The sequence below is a fragment of the Macaca fascicularis genome, chromosome 19 (assembly GCF_037993035.2).
Source record: "Macaca fascicularis isolate 582-1 chromosome 19, T2T-MFA8v1.1".
In the NCBI taxonomy this organism is placed as follows: Eukaryota; Metazoa; Chordata; class Mammalia; order Primates; family Cercopithecidae; genus Macaca; species Macaca fascicularis.
The window spans coordinates 24,766,730-24,785,131 of record NC_088393.1 but is presented as its reverse complement, the minus strand read 5'-3'; the positions used below and the strand labels follow the sequence as shown (position 1 = coordinate 24,785,131).

General features: G+C 42.0%; 1 protein-coding gene across 7 annotated transcripts in view; it reads right to left on the bottom strand.

Moving 5' to 3' along the window:
- ZNF254 (zinc finger protein 254) overlaps positions 1 to 18,402 on the bottom strand; it is an 88,788-nt gene that overhangs the window by 29,090 nt on the left and 41,296 nt on the right. Inside the window, exon 1 of one of the 7 annotated variants that reach the window (XM_015440448.4) lies at positions 7,351 to 7,521. The exons of the other annotated variants lie outside the window; for them this stretch is intronic. Within the exon in view, the coding sequence (XP_015295934.3) occupies positions 7,351 to 7,380 (30 nt within the window). The 5' untranslated portion in view covers positions 7,381 to 7,521. Of the gene's footprint in view, positions 1 to 7,350; positions 7,522 to 18,402 lie in introns of those variants that run through there. 7 annotated transcript variants of the gene reach the window in all.

Sequence of the window (18,402 nt, the reverse complement as noted above, 5' to 3'; positions counted from 1 at the left end):
CATACTTTAAAATAGTAAGTTATCTATGACAAACCATCAGCAAACATACTGAATGGACAAAAACCTGAAAGTGGACAGGTGCAGTAGCTCATGCCTATAATTTCAGCAATTTGGGAGGCCAAGGCAGGTGGAACACCTGAGGTCAGGATTCCAAGATCAACCTGGCTAACATGGCAAAACCCTGTCTCCACTAAAAATACAAAAATTAGCCAGGTATGATGGCAGGTGCCTGTAATCCCAGCTACTCGAGAGGCTGAGCAAAGAGAATCACTTGAACCCAGAAGGTTGAGGCTGCAGAGGGCCGAGATTGTGCCACTGCACTCCAGCCTGGGAGACAAAGTGAGACTCTATCTCAAAAAGAAAAACAAACAAGCAAGCAAACAAAGCATTCCTCTTTGAAAACCGGCACAAGGCAAAGATGCCTTCTCTCAACACTACTATTCAACATAAAATTGGAAGTACTGGTTATAGTAATTAGGCAAAACTTTGGCAATTTGGCCAGGCACAGTGGCTCACGCCTGTAATCTCAGCACTTTGGCAGGCCAAGGCAGGCAGCTCACGAGGTCAGAAGTTCGAGACCAGCCTGGCCAACATGGTGAAACCTCGCCTCCACTAAAAATACAAAAATTAACCAGGCACAGTGGCGGACGCCTGTAATCCCAGCTACTCGGGAGGCTGAGGCAGGAGAATCGCTTGAACCTGGGAGGTGGAATTTGCGGTGAGCCAAGACTATGCCACTACACTCCAGCCTGGGTGACAGAGCGAGACTCCATCTCACAAAAATAAAAATAAAAATAAATAAAAGGCATTTAAACAGGAAGAGAGGAAGTCAAACAATCCCTATTTGCAGACAACATAATTCTCCATCTGGAAAACCATCTAGTCTTAGCAAAACAGCTCTTTAACTTGGCAGAAAAGCTCTTTCTTGGCAGAAAAACAACTTCAGTATCATTTCAGGATACAAAATAAGTGTACAAAAATTAGTAGTGCTCCTGTAAATCAACAACATCCAAGCCAAATATGAATCATAAACACAATCCCTTCACAACTGCTGCAAAAAGAATAAAATATCTACAAATACCAGGAAGGTGAAAGATCTCTATAAGAATTGCAAAACAATGCTTAAAGAAGTCAGAAAAAGCACAAATGGAAAACAACTTTATGCTCATAAACAGAAAAGATCAATATCCTAAAAATGATCATAATGTCCCCCAAAATATTTACAGATTTAATGCTATTCTAATCAAATGATCAAAATATTTTTAACTAAAAAAAAAAAAAAAAAAACTATTGTAAAATTCATATAAAACCAAAACAGAGTCTGAATAGCCAAGGTAATCATAAGCAAAAACAGCAAAGCTGAAGGCATTACATTACCTGTCTTCAAACTATACTACAGAGCTACAGTAAACAAAGCAACATGGAACTGGTACAAAAACAAACTCATAGACCAACGTAACAGAATAGACAGTCCAGAAATAATGTCACACACCTACAACCATCTGATCTTCAACAAAGGTGACAATAGAAATGTGGAAACAATTCCCTATGCAATAAATGGTGGTGGAATAACTAGCTAACATTATGTAGAAGACTGAAACTGGACCCCTTTATTACACCATATACAAAAATCAACTCAAGATTAATTAAAGACTGAAATGTTTATTTTAACATTATAAAAAACCCTGGAAGATAACTTAGGAAATACCATTCTAGACATAGAATCTAGTAGAGATTTCATGATGAAGATACCAAAAGCAACTGCAAAAAAGCAAAAATTGACAAATTGGACCTAATTAAACTAAAGAGCTTCTTTACAGCAAAGGAAACTATCAACACAGTAAATAGACAACCTACAGAATAATAGGAAATATTTTCAAACTATGCTTCTAACAAAGGTCTAGTATCCAGAATCCATAAGAAACTTAAACAAGTTTACAAGAAAAAAAAGACCTCACTAAAATGCAGACAAAAAAACATGAAAAAGATGCTTCTCAAAAGAAGACAAACATGTGGCTAACACACATATAATAAAATGCTTATCAATAATTATTGGAGAAATGCAAAGAAAAACCATGAGATACCATCTCACGCCAGTGAGAACGGCTATTAAGCCAAAAAATAGATTATGTCAAGGTTGCAGAGAAAAGGGAATACTTATACACTGCTGTTAAAAGGGTACATTGCAGTGGCTCAACCCTATATTCCCAGCACTTTGGGAGGCCGAGACGGGCAGATCACGAGGTCAGCAGATCGAGACCATCCTGGCTAACACGGTGAAACCCCGTCTCTACTAAAAAAATACAAAAAAAAAAAAAACTAGCTGGGCAAGGTGGTGGGCGCCTGTAGTCCCAGCTACTCGGGAGGCTGAGGCAGGAGAATGATGTAAAAACCCGGGAGGCGGAGCTTGCAGTGAGCTGACATCCGACCACTGCACTCCAGCCTGGGCGACAGAGTGAGACTCCGTCTCAAAAAAAAAAAAAAAAAAAAAAACAATTACCATTTCATCAAGCAACCTCATAATTGGGTATATACCCAAAGAAATATAAATTATTCTGTCATAAAGACACATGCACAAGGGTGTTCACTGCAGCACTATTCACAGTAGCAAAGACATGGAATCAACTTGAATGTCTATCAATGGTAGACTGAATAAAGAAAATATGGTATGATCAGGCACAATGACTCACGCCTGTAATCCCAGCACTCTGAGAGGCCAAGACAGGTGGATTGCCTGAGCTCAGGAGTTTGACACCAGCCTGAGCAACATGGAAAAATCCCATCTCTAAAAAACTACAAAAACAAAAATTACCTACGGCATGGTGCTGTATGCCTGTAGTCCCAGCTACTTGGAAGGCCGAGGTACAAGACGATTGCTTGGCCCAGCGTGATGGCTCACACCTGTAATCCCAGCACTTTGGGAGGCCGATGCGACGGATCGCCTGAGGTCAGGAGTTCAAGACCAGCCTGGCCAACATGGTGAAACCCCATCTCTATTAAAAATACAAAAATTAGCCAGGCATGGTGGTGGGCGCCTGTAATCCCAGCTACTCAAGAGGCTGAGGCAGGAGAACTGCTTGAACCCAGGAGGCATAGGTTGAGGTGAGCCGAGATCACCCATTGCACTCCACCTTGGGCAATAAGATCAAAACTCCACTTAAAAAAAAAAAAAAAAAAAAAAATTAATCACATAGGAACACTTGTAGGAGGTACCAAGTTTCATCACATAAAATGTAGCATTAAACTCAAAAATCAAAATAACAGGATATTGGGCTGGGCGCAGTGGCTCACGCCTGTAATCCCAGCACTTTGGGAGGCTGAGATGGGCAGATCACTCGAGGTCAGGAGTTCGAGACTAGCCTGGCCAATACCGTGAAACTTCATCTCTACTGAAAATACAAAAACTAGCCAGGTGTGGTGACACATGCCTGTAGTCTCAGCTACTCAGGAGGCAGAGACAGGAGAATCACTTGAACCTGGGAACTGGAGGTTGCAGTGAGCTAAGATTGCACCATTGTACTCCAGCCTGGGTGTTGCAGTGCAACTGTTTATCTCAAAAACAATCAAACACACAAAAAAACACAGGATATAGAACAAAGATACTCACTATCAAAAATTTACCCGGCTAAAAAAAGGAACTGAAGTTTTCAGGAATCTATGTAACTCATCAATTATCTACCACATTGTTTTATGGAAATGTATTCATTGTCTACAGCTGAAATTGAAGAGAGATTTTGTTTTTTTCTTTTTTTCCTTGGTAGCTACCAGTCTAAAAGCTAGATGGAATTCTGTTTGAAATCACTCAGCCACAGGCCAAGCATGGTTCATTCCTGTAATCCCAGCCCTTTGGGAGGCCGAGGCGGGTGGATCACCTGAGGTCAGGAGTTTGAGACCAGCCTAACATGGTGAAACCATCTCTACTAAAAATACAAAAATTAGCCAAGTATGGTGGTATGTGCCTGAAATCCCAGCTACCAAGGAGGCTGAGGCAGGAGAATCGCTTGAACCCGGGAGGCAGAGGTTGCAGTGAGCCGAGAGGCACCATTGCACTCTAGCCTGGGCGACAGAGTGAGATTCTGTCTCAAAAAAAAATAAAATAAAAAAATCACTCAGCCATAAAATAAACGTGCCCGAGAAACTTGCTAAACTCACTCTGAGAAAGAAAAAAGGAAATGAAAATTTTCAACAAATAAAATATATTATTAGATATTAATGTTTTTGAAACTCACCTCTTTTATGCCCTTTGTAAATATTTTCTTACCTTTCAAGCTCTACTAATAAAACGCAATATACAGTTAAAAAACTGAGGTGAGCTGGGCACAGTGGCTCAGGCCTGTAGTCTCAGCACTTTGGAAGGCCCGGGCAGAGGAGTCACTTAAGGCCGGAAGTTTGAGAACAGCCTGGCTAACATGATGAAACTCCATCTCTACTAAAACTACAGAAACGAGCTGAGTGTGGTGGCGCACACCTGTAGTCCCAGCTACTTGGGAGGCTGAGGCATGAGAATCACCTGAACTCAAGATCTAGAGGTTGCAGTGGGCCGAGATGGCACCACTGTACTCCAGCCCGGGTGACAGAGGGAAACTCTGTCTCAAAAAAACAAAAACAAACCTTCGGTCAAAATACGTGAAAAAACCTTTTCAAGACACAGATATGTCTTAATCATGTGTCAAGTCAGGCAACCCAAATACTTGAGAGACTGTCCCACCCCATCCTACTCACTGAAGTGCTCAATAACCCCCTCTCAGGAGACTCTGAACTATGCTCCATTGAGTGCCTCAGACGCATTTTATTCCTCAAGTTTTTGCACCATCTCACTGGGGTCAGTTTTTTGGGGTTTGTTTTTGTTTTTGAGAAGGGGTCTCACTCTGTTGCCCAGGCTGGAGTGCAGTGGCATGATATCCGCTCACTGCAACCTCCACCTCCAAGGTTCAAGTGATTCTCCTGCCTTAGCCTCCTGAGTAGCTGCGATTACAGCCGTGTACCACTACACCCAGCTATGTATTTTATTTTATTTTATTTTATTTTTTTATATTTTTAGTAGAGATGGGGTTTCACCATGTTGGCCAGCTGGTCTTGAACTCCTGACTTCATGATCCGCCCTCCTTGGCCTCCCAAAGTGCCAGGATTACAGGCGTGAGCCACTGCGCCTGGCCCTGGTTTGGTTTTGTTTTGTTTGTTTCTAGAATTTTTTTTACTACTTTTCTGCCCTCTAAAGGAAACCAGGAGTTAGAAATTACTTGTTTTCTCCTCAATACTAGTATCTGATTGGCTGACCAGCAATGTGTCTTTAAGAAACAAAAGCCGGGTTGGGTGAAGACAATATTAATGTCTCAAAAAATTAGCTTTAAAAAAAAAAAAAAGTGCACCAGGAAATGCCTCTTAGACTCAGGGCATCCACCTGCACACTTGGGAAGCTACACTCAATACCTCAGATTTTCCTATGAGAGAATATGACCCAAAGCTGATATTTACTAGACACTCTAGCAGACACAGCCACGGTGGGTATCTTAGTTTATCCCAATACAGTTCTGAAACCCAGGTCCAAGAAAACCGAACGGTGACTGAAGACACATCACACTATAGTTTCCAAAAGGAAAACTTGACCCAAAAACATTCTGATAAGATATCTGTGTCTAGGGAAAATAGAAGAAAAAAACACACAGAGATATTTTACAATACAGTGTCAAGAGATTATTCTTTGCTTTCTTCTCATAGGAAATATTTACAAAAAGAAAACAAATCTTTTTAAATGTGCCATCAAATGCTGTCAAAAAATGATTAATTGACCAGGCGAGGTGGCTCACGTCTGTAATACCAGCTCTTTGGGAGGCCGAGGCAGGCGTATGGCTTGAGGCTAGGAGTTTGAAACCATCCTGGCCAATACAGTGAAGCCCGGTCTCTACCAAAAATACAAAAATTAGCCAGGTATAGGGGCGGGCGCCTGTAATTCCAGCTACTTGGGAGACTGAGACAAGAGAATCGTTTGATCCCATAAGGCAGAGGTTGCAGACAGCCTAGATCGCACCACTGCACTCCATCTGAGGCGACAGAGCAAGCCTCTGTCTCAAAAATTAAAAAAAAAAAAAAAAATTAAAATAGGTATCAAAACGTACACTAAAGGACAAATATATGATGAAGTGAATTAGGGAGGGGAAACTGGCATTTGGGAATATCAGACGAAACGGGAAATTTAGTATTTTCCTGCAAGCCAGAGTTAGGCTGGAGGAATAGGGGATGAGGGGTGAACTTGAAGCCCTGCTTGGGACACATGTGAAAATTTCAGAAAGAAATCAGTCCCCTATGGAATGTGAAAATAATTAAGTGGCAGGCAATTAGATTGAGGTGGCTCTAGTCCCCGGATTTCTACTTCTAAAAATAAAAATCTAAACTCAAGAGCATTTTTTTGGTATATTACTACATTAGCGGAAACAAAATTCAGGCTTAACCAAGAATAAGCTGCCAATTGAGCTCTGATTACATTACCAGGCTATTTCTACCTTGAATGTAAAAATCAAGAAAATAGGCTGGGCACGGCGGCTCACTCCTGTAATCCTAGCACTTTCGGAGGCCGAGGTGGGTGGATCACCTGAGGTCAGGAGTTGGAGACCAGCCTGGCCAACATGGTGAAACCCCGTCTCTACTAAAAATAAAAAAATTATGGTGGCGGGCGCCTGTAATCCCAGCTACTAGGGAGGCTGAGGCAGGAGAATCGCTTGAACCCAAGAGGCAGAGGTTGCGGTGAGTCGAGATCACATCACTGCACTCCAGCCTGGGCAAAAGAGTGAGACTGTCTCCAAAAAAAAAAAAAAAAAGCTAGATAATTGTACCTAGCCAATTATTTGGTTTTCTTTATCATGAACCTTATATCAATCTTTTCTTCAAGCCCCTTCCATGGACCACAAATTACAAACCACAGCTGGGTGCTGTACAATTTTTTCAATTATTCTTTTATTAAATTACTTAGTATTTTTGCAGTGACGCCCATAAATTTTTAATGGGAAAAAAGAGGGCCTGGGAACCCCACAGACCAAAGCTCTTCCCGTTCATGAACACGCAACCCGAGTCAGGATTCTCCCCTGACGACCATCCCTGGGTCCCTGCACAACTTGGGAGAGACGCGGGACTGCGGGTCACTGCGCAGGGAAGAGACAGGACGCCTGGGGATTTGGCTGTCAGCGTAGCCGCCATCTTATTTCTGCAGGGGACTGAGGCCGAGCTGGGAAAGGAGAACTCCGGGCGCAGATTGTGGAGCTGACTGCAGGGAGGCCTGCGTCCCGCCACAACCGCTTCCCACCAGTTCCAACCAGCCCCCTCCCCTCTCTCGGGATGTCGGACTGGAATTCTTACCATTTCTAGGCCTCTAGGGGGTCCCGGCATCTTAGCTGTGGATCTCCAATACCTGCTGGTAACAGCGCCACAAACGCGGGGCCTCTAGGAGCAGGGGATACAGATCAGTGAAGACAGACCTGCAGCTCCAGCGGCAGCAAGAGACAAAGGCCCCGCCATATCCCGGAAGCCGCCCTGTCCGCTCCAGCTGTGTGCCTGATTGGACAGTTCCCAGCCCAACGTCCCTGATTGGATAACGTTTAAGGCCCCGCCTAGTCAGACCCTGAGTGATAGAAGATGTGATCACACGCTGGACTGAAGAGTGACAGCTTAAGCTGCAGCCTTATCAGGCAGGGTTTCCTCCCTGAGCTGAGCCAGGCCCACCCCAGAGCATGCGAAAATTCTATATCCGTTTTGCTCTCTCTCTTTTTCAACGTATTCAAAATGTGAACAAACATATTTTATGTATATTAATAATACATAAAATTTTTGTTCAAGAAAATCAACTTTTACTTTAGTAATAATGTATTATCAGTACAAAAGCTAATTTAATAAACCGTTATAAGTAAACCCATCAGCTGGGCGCGGTGACTCACGCCTGTAATCCCAGCACTTTCGATGGCCCAGGCGGGCGGATCACCTGAGGTCAGGAGTTCAAGACCAGTCTGACTAACATAGTGAAACCTCATCTCCACTAAAAATACAAAGTTAGCTACGCGTAGTGGCATGTGCCTGTAATCCCAGCTTCTCGGGAGGCTGAGGCAGGAGAACTGCTTGAACCCAGGAGGTGGTGGCCGCAGTGAGTGTAGATCGCGTCATTACACTCCAGCCTGGACAACAAGAGTGAAATTCTGTCTCAAAAAAATAAAAGTAAAAAAAAAATTAGCTGGGTATGGTGGGGCGTGCCTGTAATCCCAGCTTCTCAGGAGGCTGAGGCAGCAGAATTCCTTGAACCCTGGGGGCTGAGGTTGCAGTGAGTCAAGATCTTGCCACCGCACCCTAGCCTGGGCGACACAGCGAAACTTTGTCTCAAAAATAATAATAATAATAATAATAATAACAAAAATAAAGTCCATCGAATTTGTCTTTTTGACCATTCTAGATTTTTATACATATTTTATGATCTCTTATCATTTTTTATTTTTTATTTTTTGTCTAGACAAAGTCTAGCTCTGTCGCCCAAGCTGGAGTGCAGTGGCGCCATCTCGGCTCACTGCAACCTCTGCCTCCTGAGTTCAAGCGATTCTCCTGCCTCAGCTTCCCGAGCAGCTGGGATTACAGGCATGCATCACCAAACTCGGCTAATTTTTTGTATTTTTAGTAGAGACGGGGTTTCACTGTGTTGCCAAGCTGGTCACGAACTCTTGGCCTCAGGTAATCCACCCCTCTCAGCCTCCCAAATTACTGGGATTACAGGCGTGAGCCATCGTGCCCGGCCATTTTTTAAGTTTTTATATTTTATTTTAATTTACATTATTTTTATGTTTTCAATTTGAAACAACCTTTAAGTAATTTCAAAGTAGACAAAATGTTTCTAACTTTCTTCATCAAAAACATATTTTGCTTTGGTTTATACACTCTCTTTTTTTATTTCCGGGAGAGAGGCTTGTTCTTTCACCCAGGCTGAAGTGCGGTGGCGCAAACTTGACTCACTGCAACCTCCGCCTCCCAGGTTCAAGCGAATCTCCAGCCTCAGCCTCTGAAGTAGCTGGGACTACAGGCGTAAGCCATCAGGCCCGGTTTATTTCCGTATTTTAAGTAGAGAATGGAATTTGCCTTGTTGCTCAGGTTGGTCTGGAACTCCTAAACTCGAAATGATCCGTCTGCCCTGGCCTCCCAAAATGTTGGGATTACAGATGTGAGCCACTGCACCTGACCTTTGTTTATACACTCTCTACGAAAAATCGGTTTTCTTACACCTAGAAATCTGTTTTATATATATAAATTACATTAACCCTTAACAAACCAATTTTTAATGAAATCCCTAGAAAGTAATTTTGAACTGTTTTGTATCAATATTTGTAGATAAAAAATATTTTGTTTTTTAATGTTTATTCAAATTTTCTGTTAAGTAACAGATCTAAATATAGTTAACTTTTCTATATCATGTTTTAAAAAAATTGTGGGCTGGGTGCAGTGGCTCACGCCTGTATTCCCAACATTTTGGGAGGCCGAGGTGGGTGGATCACGAGGTCAGGAGTTCAAGACCAGCCTGGCCAAGATGGTGAAACCCCATCTCCACTAATAAATACAAAAATTAGCTGGGCATGGTGGCGTGCACCTGTAGTCCCAGCTACTCGGAGGCTGAGGCAGGAGAATCGCTTGAACCTGACAGGCGGTGGTTGCAGTGAGTCAAGATCAGGTCACTGCACTCCAGCCTGGGTGACAGAGTGAGGCTCTGTCTCCAAAAAAAGAGAAAAGATTGTGGTCACTCATGATGGCTCATGCTTATAATCCCAGCACTTTGGGAGGCCAAGAAATGAAGACTGCTTAAGCCCAGGAATTCGAGATCAGCCTGGGCAACATGGTAAAAACATGTATCTAAAAAATTACAAAAGTTAAACTGAGCATGGTGGCCTGCACCTTTAGTACCAGCTATTCAGGAGGCTGAGGGAGGAGGATTGACTGAACCAAGGAGGTCGAGGCTGCAATGAGCCCTGATCAAGCCATTGCACTCTATTCTGGGTGACAGAGTGAGACCCCTTCTGAAAAATAAAAAATAAACCAAAAACAGCCAAAGCACAGAAAGTTAAACTTATGGGGTTTGGGGTTATTTTGTTTCTGTTTATTATTATTATTTCCAAAGTTTCTAAAGTACAGATGATGTTTGGTTACATGGATAAGTTCTTTTGTAGTGATTTCTAATATTTAGGTGCACTCATCTCCCAAGCAGTGTGCACTGTACCCAATATGTAGTCTTTTATCCCTCACTCCTCTCCCACCCTTGCCACTGAGTACCCAGAGTCCATTTATATAATTCTTATGCCATTGCATTGTCATAGCTTAGTTCCCACTTATAAGTGAGAACATACAATGTTTGGTTTTATATTTCTTAGTTAATTCACTTAGAATAATGGTCTTCAACTCCATCGAGGTTGCTGCAAATACTATTATTTTATTCCTAGTTATGACTGAGTAGCATTCATTGGTGTGTATATATGTATGTATATATACACACATATATATGTGTGGCATATGCCACATTTTCTTTTTCCACTCATTAGTTGATGGGCACTAATTAGGCTGCTTCCATTCTTTTGCAATTGCAAATTGTGCTGCTATAAACATGCATGTGCAAGTGTCTTACTCATATAATGACTTCTTTTTCTCCGTGTAGATACCCAGTAGTGGGATTGCTGAATCAAATGGTAGTTCTACTTTTAGTTTTTTACTGAATCTCCATACTGTTTTCCATAATGGTTGTACTAGTATACATTCTCACCAGCAGTGTAGAAGTATTCCCTTTTCACCGCAGCCATGACAACATGTATCATTTTTTGATGTTTTAATTATCGTCATTTTTGCAGGAATAAGGTGGTATCACATTGTGGTTTTGATTTGCATTTTCCTGATCATTAATCATTAATGTTGAGCATTTTTATCAATGTTTTTTGGCCATTTGTATATCTTCTTTTGAGAGTTAATTAAGTCTCATCTGTCTTTGTTTCATGTTGCATGTGTTTTTGGGTTCTTGGTCATGTACACTTTGCCAAAGCCAATGTCTAGAAGAGTTTTTCCAGTATTATCTTCTACAATTTTTATAGTTTCAGGTCTTAACGTTTTTGATCCATCTTGAGTTGATTTTTGTTTTGCTTAGTCTTACTTTATCTATGCAGGTTCTTTTTTGTTTCATATGAATTTTAGATGTTCTTAGTTATGTGAGGAAATTATGATGTTACCTTCATGGGAATTGTATTGAATTTGTAGCTCACTTTTGGTAATATCATCATTTTTACAATACTAACCCTACCCCTCTATAAGCATGGGATGTGTTTTTATTTGTTTGTGTCATCTATGATACCTTTCAGCAATGTTTTATAGTTTTTCTTGTAAAGATCTTTCATGGCCTTCTTTAGGGATAATCCTAATTATTATTACTATTTTTTTGCAGCTGCTTTAAAAGAGGCTGAGTTCTTGATTTAAATATCAGTTTGGTTGCTATTGGTGTATACCAATGCCACTAATATGTGCACATTAATTTTGTATCCTAAAACTTTACTGAATTTATTTATCAGATCTAGATGCTTTTTGATGAGTATTTAGGGTTTCCTAATTAGATAAGTGTAACATCAGTGAACAGTGGCAATTTGACTACCTCTTTACCAACTTGGAGGCTCTTTATTTCTTTCTTTTCTCTAGTTGCTCTGGCTAGGACTTTCAGTACTATGTTGAATAGAAGTGATAAAAGTGGGCACTATTGTCTTGTTCCAGTTCTCAGAGGAAATGTTTCCAACTTTTTCCTGTTCAGTTTAATGTTGGCTGTGGGTTTGTCACAGACGGTTTTAAAAAAAAATTGAAGAGATTGATTCTGAGCCATATATGCATGGCAATGGCCTATGACACAACTGTTAGGAGGTTCTGAGAACATGTGCCCAAGGTGGTCGGGGTAGAGCTTACTTTTATGTATTTTGGAATGAGACATCAATCGAATATATATATATATTTTTTTGAGATGGAGTCTTGCTCTGTTGCCCAGACTGGAGTGCAGTGGCATGATCTGGTCTCACTGCAACCTCCGCCTCCCAGGTTCAAGAGATTCTTCTACCTCAGGCTCCCAAGTAGCTGGGACTACAGGTGCATGCCACCATGCCCGGCTAATTTTTTTGTATTTTCAGTAGGGACGGAGTTTCACCGTGTTAGCCAGGACCTGACCTCATGATCCGCCCGCCTTGGCCTCCCAAAGTGCTGGCATTACAGGCGTGAGCCACTGTGCCTGGCCAATCACATACATTTAAAAAATGCACTGGTAGGCAGGTGCAGTGGTCTGAGCAACAGACCAACACTCTGCCTCAAAAATAAATAAATAAATACATACATACATACATACATACATACATACATACATTGGTTTGATTCAGAATGGTTGGACAACTCAAGCAGGGGGCTCTCCGGTAAATTTAAACATTTTCTGGTTGACAATTGGTGGAATTTATCTGAAGACTTGGGATCAACAAAAGGGAATTTTTAGGTTAAGGTAAAGAATTATGGAGACCAAGTTTTACTGTGCAGAGAAATCTCTCAGATAGCTGACTTCAGAGACAGAACAGGTTGGAAAATGTTTCTTATCAGACCTAAAAGGGTGGTTGGCTCTTAGTTGACTATCTCCTGGATCTGCACAGGAAGAAAGGAAAACAAAGGGGGAAGGAGATTCTCTACAGAATGTGAGTTTTTCCCACAAGAGACTTTGGTGGGGCAATTTCCAGATATGGCAAGGAAATCTATTTTGGGTTTAAATACTTTTTTCTTGTCTCATAATGTTATGAGAGAGTTAGACTGAAAAGTAAGTCATGACATATAGGGTCAAATAAACTGCATCTGATGAGTAAATTTATGGTTTGTAGGGCATGACTCCCTATATCCCCTAGGTACAAATTTGGGCAAGATAAAAAATCAGAGGTCAGTCCTCAGTCCTCCTCTTGGCCAAAAAGCATTCCACAGAATGCATATGCAAGCTAACAGCAGCAGGTCCCATGGTACTAGGAAGGGTTCATCCTAGAGTTGTCTGATCTGGTCATTAGGTGAGCTCCCACAATGCTAGGAAGGCTCATTTCTAGAGTAGTCTGGTTGGTGGTAGTTTTAAATATTAGCAATTTGGATAATGCTATGAGGACATAGTCTGACCTGATGTAACAGTTAATTGTTTAAAGGTGAGATGGGGTCAGGCCTAGGTTTAGTCTAAAATAAAAAATCTTGGATAAAATCTATTTTCTGAGCTATCGTGATGCAGGTCTTTAATTGTGCCTTTCCTTCTGCTGCATCCAGCATAACATCTTCAAAAAATATATAAAAAGATAGCAAGGATTAGGCACCCAAAAGGTTATACGTAGAGTCAGAGGGCAGTAAACAGCCTCTGTTTACTAACCAGCCCAAAAACCACTGCATGCATCATCATACTTTTTGATCAGACTCACAATGTGTTTATCCTCCTTATAAAGGGTTATTTGGACCTTGTGATAAATCTTACTTGAGAATTGTGGGACCAGCGTTAAATTAGAATTTAATAAGTTTAACTTTTTTCCAGCCAATTTATCTCCATAGGTATAGCATCCTGAGGAGCGTATAAATTCAATGCAAGAAATGTCTGGTCCTCGGTGTCTAAATTGTTATAGACTTGTTAACAGTAGACAAATCCATTTTTCCTCCGATTTTTGTATTGCACCATATACTGGTATTTGGGAGAGAAGAGGTTTTGTCACAGGAGAAGTCATATAATTCTACAGTGTCAGTTTTCCCGTGGCAGGATTCCCTATGGCTGAGGGCCTTAACAGTCAAAAGACTTAAAGCCAATTAATTGTCCCAGGCCATATAGGAATGGATGTGGACAGGAATTTGTTATTTTTCTCTTTTTTTTTTCGTGAGATGGAGTCTCGCTCTGTCGCCAGACTGGAGTGCAGTGGCCTGATCTTGGCTCACTGCAACCTCCACCTCCCGGGTTCAAGCAATTCCCCTGCCTCAGCCCCCTGAGTAGCTGGGACTACAGGTGAATGCCAGCACATCTGGCTAATTTTTTGTATTTTTAGTAGAGACAGGGTTGCACCACATTGGCCAGGATGGTCTCCATCTCTTGACTTCGTGATCCGCCCGCCTCGGCCTCCCAAAGTGCTTGGATTACAGGCTTAAGCCACGACGCCCAGCCCGTTGGTTACTTTTTAAAATTATTTTAAATAAAAAGGCCGGCCGGGCGCGGTGGCTCAAGCCTGTAATCCCAGCACTTTGGGAGGCCGAGACGGGTGGATCACGAGGTCAGGAGATCGAGACTATCCTGGCTAACACGGTGAAACCCCGTCTCTACTAAAAAATACAAAAAACTAGCCGGGCGAGGTGGCGGGCGCCTGTAGTCCCAGCTACTCGGAAGGCTGAGGCAGGAGAATGGCGTGAACCCAGGAGGCGGAGCTTGCAGTGAGCTGAGATCCGGCCACTGCACTCCAGCCTGGGCGACAGAGCGAGACTCCGTCTCAAAAAATAAAATAAAATAAAATAAAAAAATAAAAAATAAAAAAAAAAAATAAAAAGGCCGACAGAAAAACCAAAAGGAAACGTTACAAGACGGATTTATTTTTAACTTCTGTATTGAGCTGCTGTGAGCTTGGTTTTTATTAAAGACTTTTTTTTTTTTTTTTTTTTGGGGGGACGGAATCTCACCCTGGCGCCTAGGCTGGAGTGCAGTGGCGCAATCTCTTCTCACTGCAAGCTCCGCCTCCCAGGTTCACGCCATTCTCCTGCCTCAGCCTCTCGAGTAGCTGGGACTACAGGTGCCTGCCACCATGCCCGGCTAATTTTTTGTACTTTTTTTTTTTTTTTTTTTTTTGCTTAGTATAGATAGGGTTTCACCGTGTTAGTCAGGATGGTCTCGATCGCCTGACCTCGTGATCCGCCCGCCTCGGCCTCCCAAAGTGCTGGGATTACAGGCAAGAGCCACCGCATCCGGCCCAGTTTTTGTTAAGGACTTAAAGGAATTAGCTATATGAAACATAAGCATTGTTCTGAAAAATTAAATAAAAAACAATTTTGAATGATTTTAATAACTAATTAATTTACTATTGAGGAACACATTTACCATAGTTATAGTGTTTCTACATATGAGGAGATGTGCTCTGTGGCAAGGGTTTGCGATAAAGAATTAATTTTCTTAATTACTATATTTCATGAGACTCTATTTTTTTTTTTTTTTTTTTTTTTTTTTTTTTTTTGAGATAGAGTTTCACTCTTGTTGCCCAGCCTAGAGTGCAATGGCACAATCTCGGTTCACTGCAACCTCTGCCTCCAAGGTTCAAGTGATTCTCATGCCTCAGCCTCCAGAGTAGCTGGGACTACAGGTGCACACCACCACACCCAGCTAATTTTTGTATTTTTAGTAGAGACGGGGTTTCACCATGTTAGCCAGGCTGGTCTCGAACTCCAGACCTCAGGTGATCTACCCGCCTTGGCCTCCCAATGTGCAGGGATTACAGGTGTGAGCCACCACACCCACCAGAATTATTTCTTTTAGTAGTTTAGAAATCTCAATTGCCTTTTCAGACTGCATAGGAAAAGCCTCAATCCAAACAGTAAAGGTGTCAATGAATGCCTAATAAATATTTAAACCCTTTACATGGGGGCATCTGTTATAGTCTATTTGCCAATCTTCACCAGGGTACGTTCCTCTATGCTGAACAGGCCTTACTAAAGGAGGAGGTAAACATTGGTCATTTGGGTTGTTCCAGGCATATAGTTCACAGGCCCGAGTGACCTGGTCTACTCTTTTAAGTAATTCTTTTTCTATAAAAAGCCAAGATATTAATTTAAACAGGGAATTTATTCCCAAATGAGTAGAGTCATGCAAATGTTTAACTATTTTTTTATTGATTAGCATCTCATATCAGGTTTATTGGAGTGTCTAGCAAAATGCCTGCTATTTCAATAAGAATTCCCGGTCATCCACTGGTGTCTTTTAGCTTATAGAACTCCTTGTACTTGGTGTGGGCTTAAACCTCACGGTGTTGTTCTAAAGCCAGTTTATTGGCTTTATCTACCAAAAGAGAAGTTGCTACAATTTCCCTGAGGCATCCAGGCATGATAAGAAAGTTATGTAAGAAAACCAGTCACTGAAAAACAGCTTAGAGATTAGGTAAAATGGCATCTATGGGCTTGTCAATCTATCCCCGTGACCATACAGTTTTGGGGTGACAAAGACCCATTATAATGGGTCAAAACAGAGTAAGCAGTCCAGAAGAAAGTTAATATTCTTTTTTTTGAGATGGAGTCTCACTCTGTCGCCCAGGCTGGAGTGCAGTGGTGTGACCTCAGCTTATTGCAACCTCCGCCTCCCGGGTTCATGTGATTCTCTTGCCTCAGCCTCCTGAGTAGCTGGGATTACAGGCATGTGCCGCCACGCCCAGTTAATTTTGTATTTATAGTAGAGATGGGGGTTTCTCCATGTTGGTCAGGCTGGTCTCAAACTCCTGACCTCAGGTGATCCACCCGCCCACCTCGGGCTCCCAAAGTACTGGGATTACAGGCATGAGGCAACGCACCCGGCCTTTTTTTTTTTTTTTTTTTTTTTGAGACAGAGTCTCTGTTTCCCAGAATGGAGTGCAGTGGCATGATCTCAGCTCACTGCAACCTCCACCTCTCAGGTTCAAGCAATTTCTGGATAATTTTTTGTATTTTTAGTAGAGATAGGGTTTCACCATGTTGACCAGGTAGTCATGAACTCCTGACCTCAAGTCATCCACCCACCTCGGCCTCCCAAAGTGCTAGGATTACAGGTGTGAGCCACCACACCTGGTGAAACTTCATATTCTTACCTGCCATGGCAAAGGTTACCGAGGCTTTTCCAGATATATGGCTAGTTGTCTGATGGAAACAGTGGTGGAAGGTCTCAGGTCCCGTCACTCTTGGGTACTTGCCTGGCTGTTTTACCCATCACTAGTTCAGGTGCTGATGGCTCTCTTCAGAACACTGGACAAACCCTCTTCCAATGGTCAGTTTTCTTACAGTGCACACCCTGATTTATGCCCAAGGCACAGTGACTCCGACACCCAAGTTTGGGCTTCCCACTTTTCAGCTTCCCTTGTTCAAGCCAAGACCCAGGAGGGCAACCCCATTTGGGAGGTTAGCTTAAGGTTGCAACCAAGAGCTGCAACTTGTGGGAGGTTCTTCTTCCTCTTCTGCTTCCTCTGCTTTGTCCCTGTTATTAAAAACTAAAAATGCCATATCCAAAGCTGTTCCAGAGAACTTTGGGAACCCATAGCTGCTTTTAGTAGTTTTCTATAGATATTAGGGGCAGACTTGGTTATAAAATGTACTCTCAGAAGGGTTTATCTTTTCCTTGAGGCAAGACCAGTGTTAGTATATTTCCTGATTGCCTCAACTAAAGGCTATTAAAACAAAGTTGGATTGTCATCTTTGCCCTGAGAAACTTCCTTAACCTTTTCATTGTTAATGGGTTTTTTCATACATTTCTTCATCTGTTTCAACAAACAAGTGACCATATGATCTCTTCTTCCAAGTCCTCACACCCACTTTGATAGTTCCACTCTAGATCTTGATCTGGAACTGCTATACCTCCTGTCTGATATATATTATGGTTCAGGTTATGAGCCAATACCTCACCTGCATGAGTCCTAGCTGTCCCCAAAATGCATTGTTTTTCTTCCACTGTACAACACAGAGACAACAAAATATACAGATCCTGCCATGTTAAACTGTAGGTCAGAGTTAACTTCTCAAGCTCACCCATGAATTTTCCTGGATCTTCAGAGAAATGACCAAACTTGTCTTATTATAGAGCTAAACCAGACAGAGAAAAGGGGACACATCCTCTCACAGGCCTTCTTCCCCATTTGCAACCTCTGTAAGTGATCAAAGATTTCCCCTTGGAAGTTGATAGGCAGCCCCACTACAAGTAGTACTCACAGGGCTAAGTTCTTCAGGGACTGGTGGGTGTAGAGCAGGACTAGATGGGTAAGGAGGAGGGACAAATGGTTCTCAATAGAACTTTCAGGTGTACTAGTGGGAAAAAGGACCAACACATCTGAACCTTCAGACCTGAGAGAAAGAAGTTCTGCTTCACCCAAAAATGCCCACTGAACCAAGTGGCAGGGGGGCTTGTCATACAGGATCATCTTGTATGTCCAATTCTTTTTCTTCTATTTCTCTCATGAAACATGGACATGCCTGCTGCAGGGTTTCATTCTGACTGAGCAGCAAAAATACTTGAACATACGGTATTTTATCCCATTTTCCCTACCACTTACAGAACAAATTGAGTTGAAGTATAAATACCCATTAGAGGCAATTTTTCTTGTATCTTTCTGAAACTGTTTGCTACTTTCCCATGCATACCATCCTTAAGAAAGGGCACACTCTTAA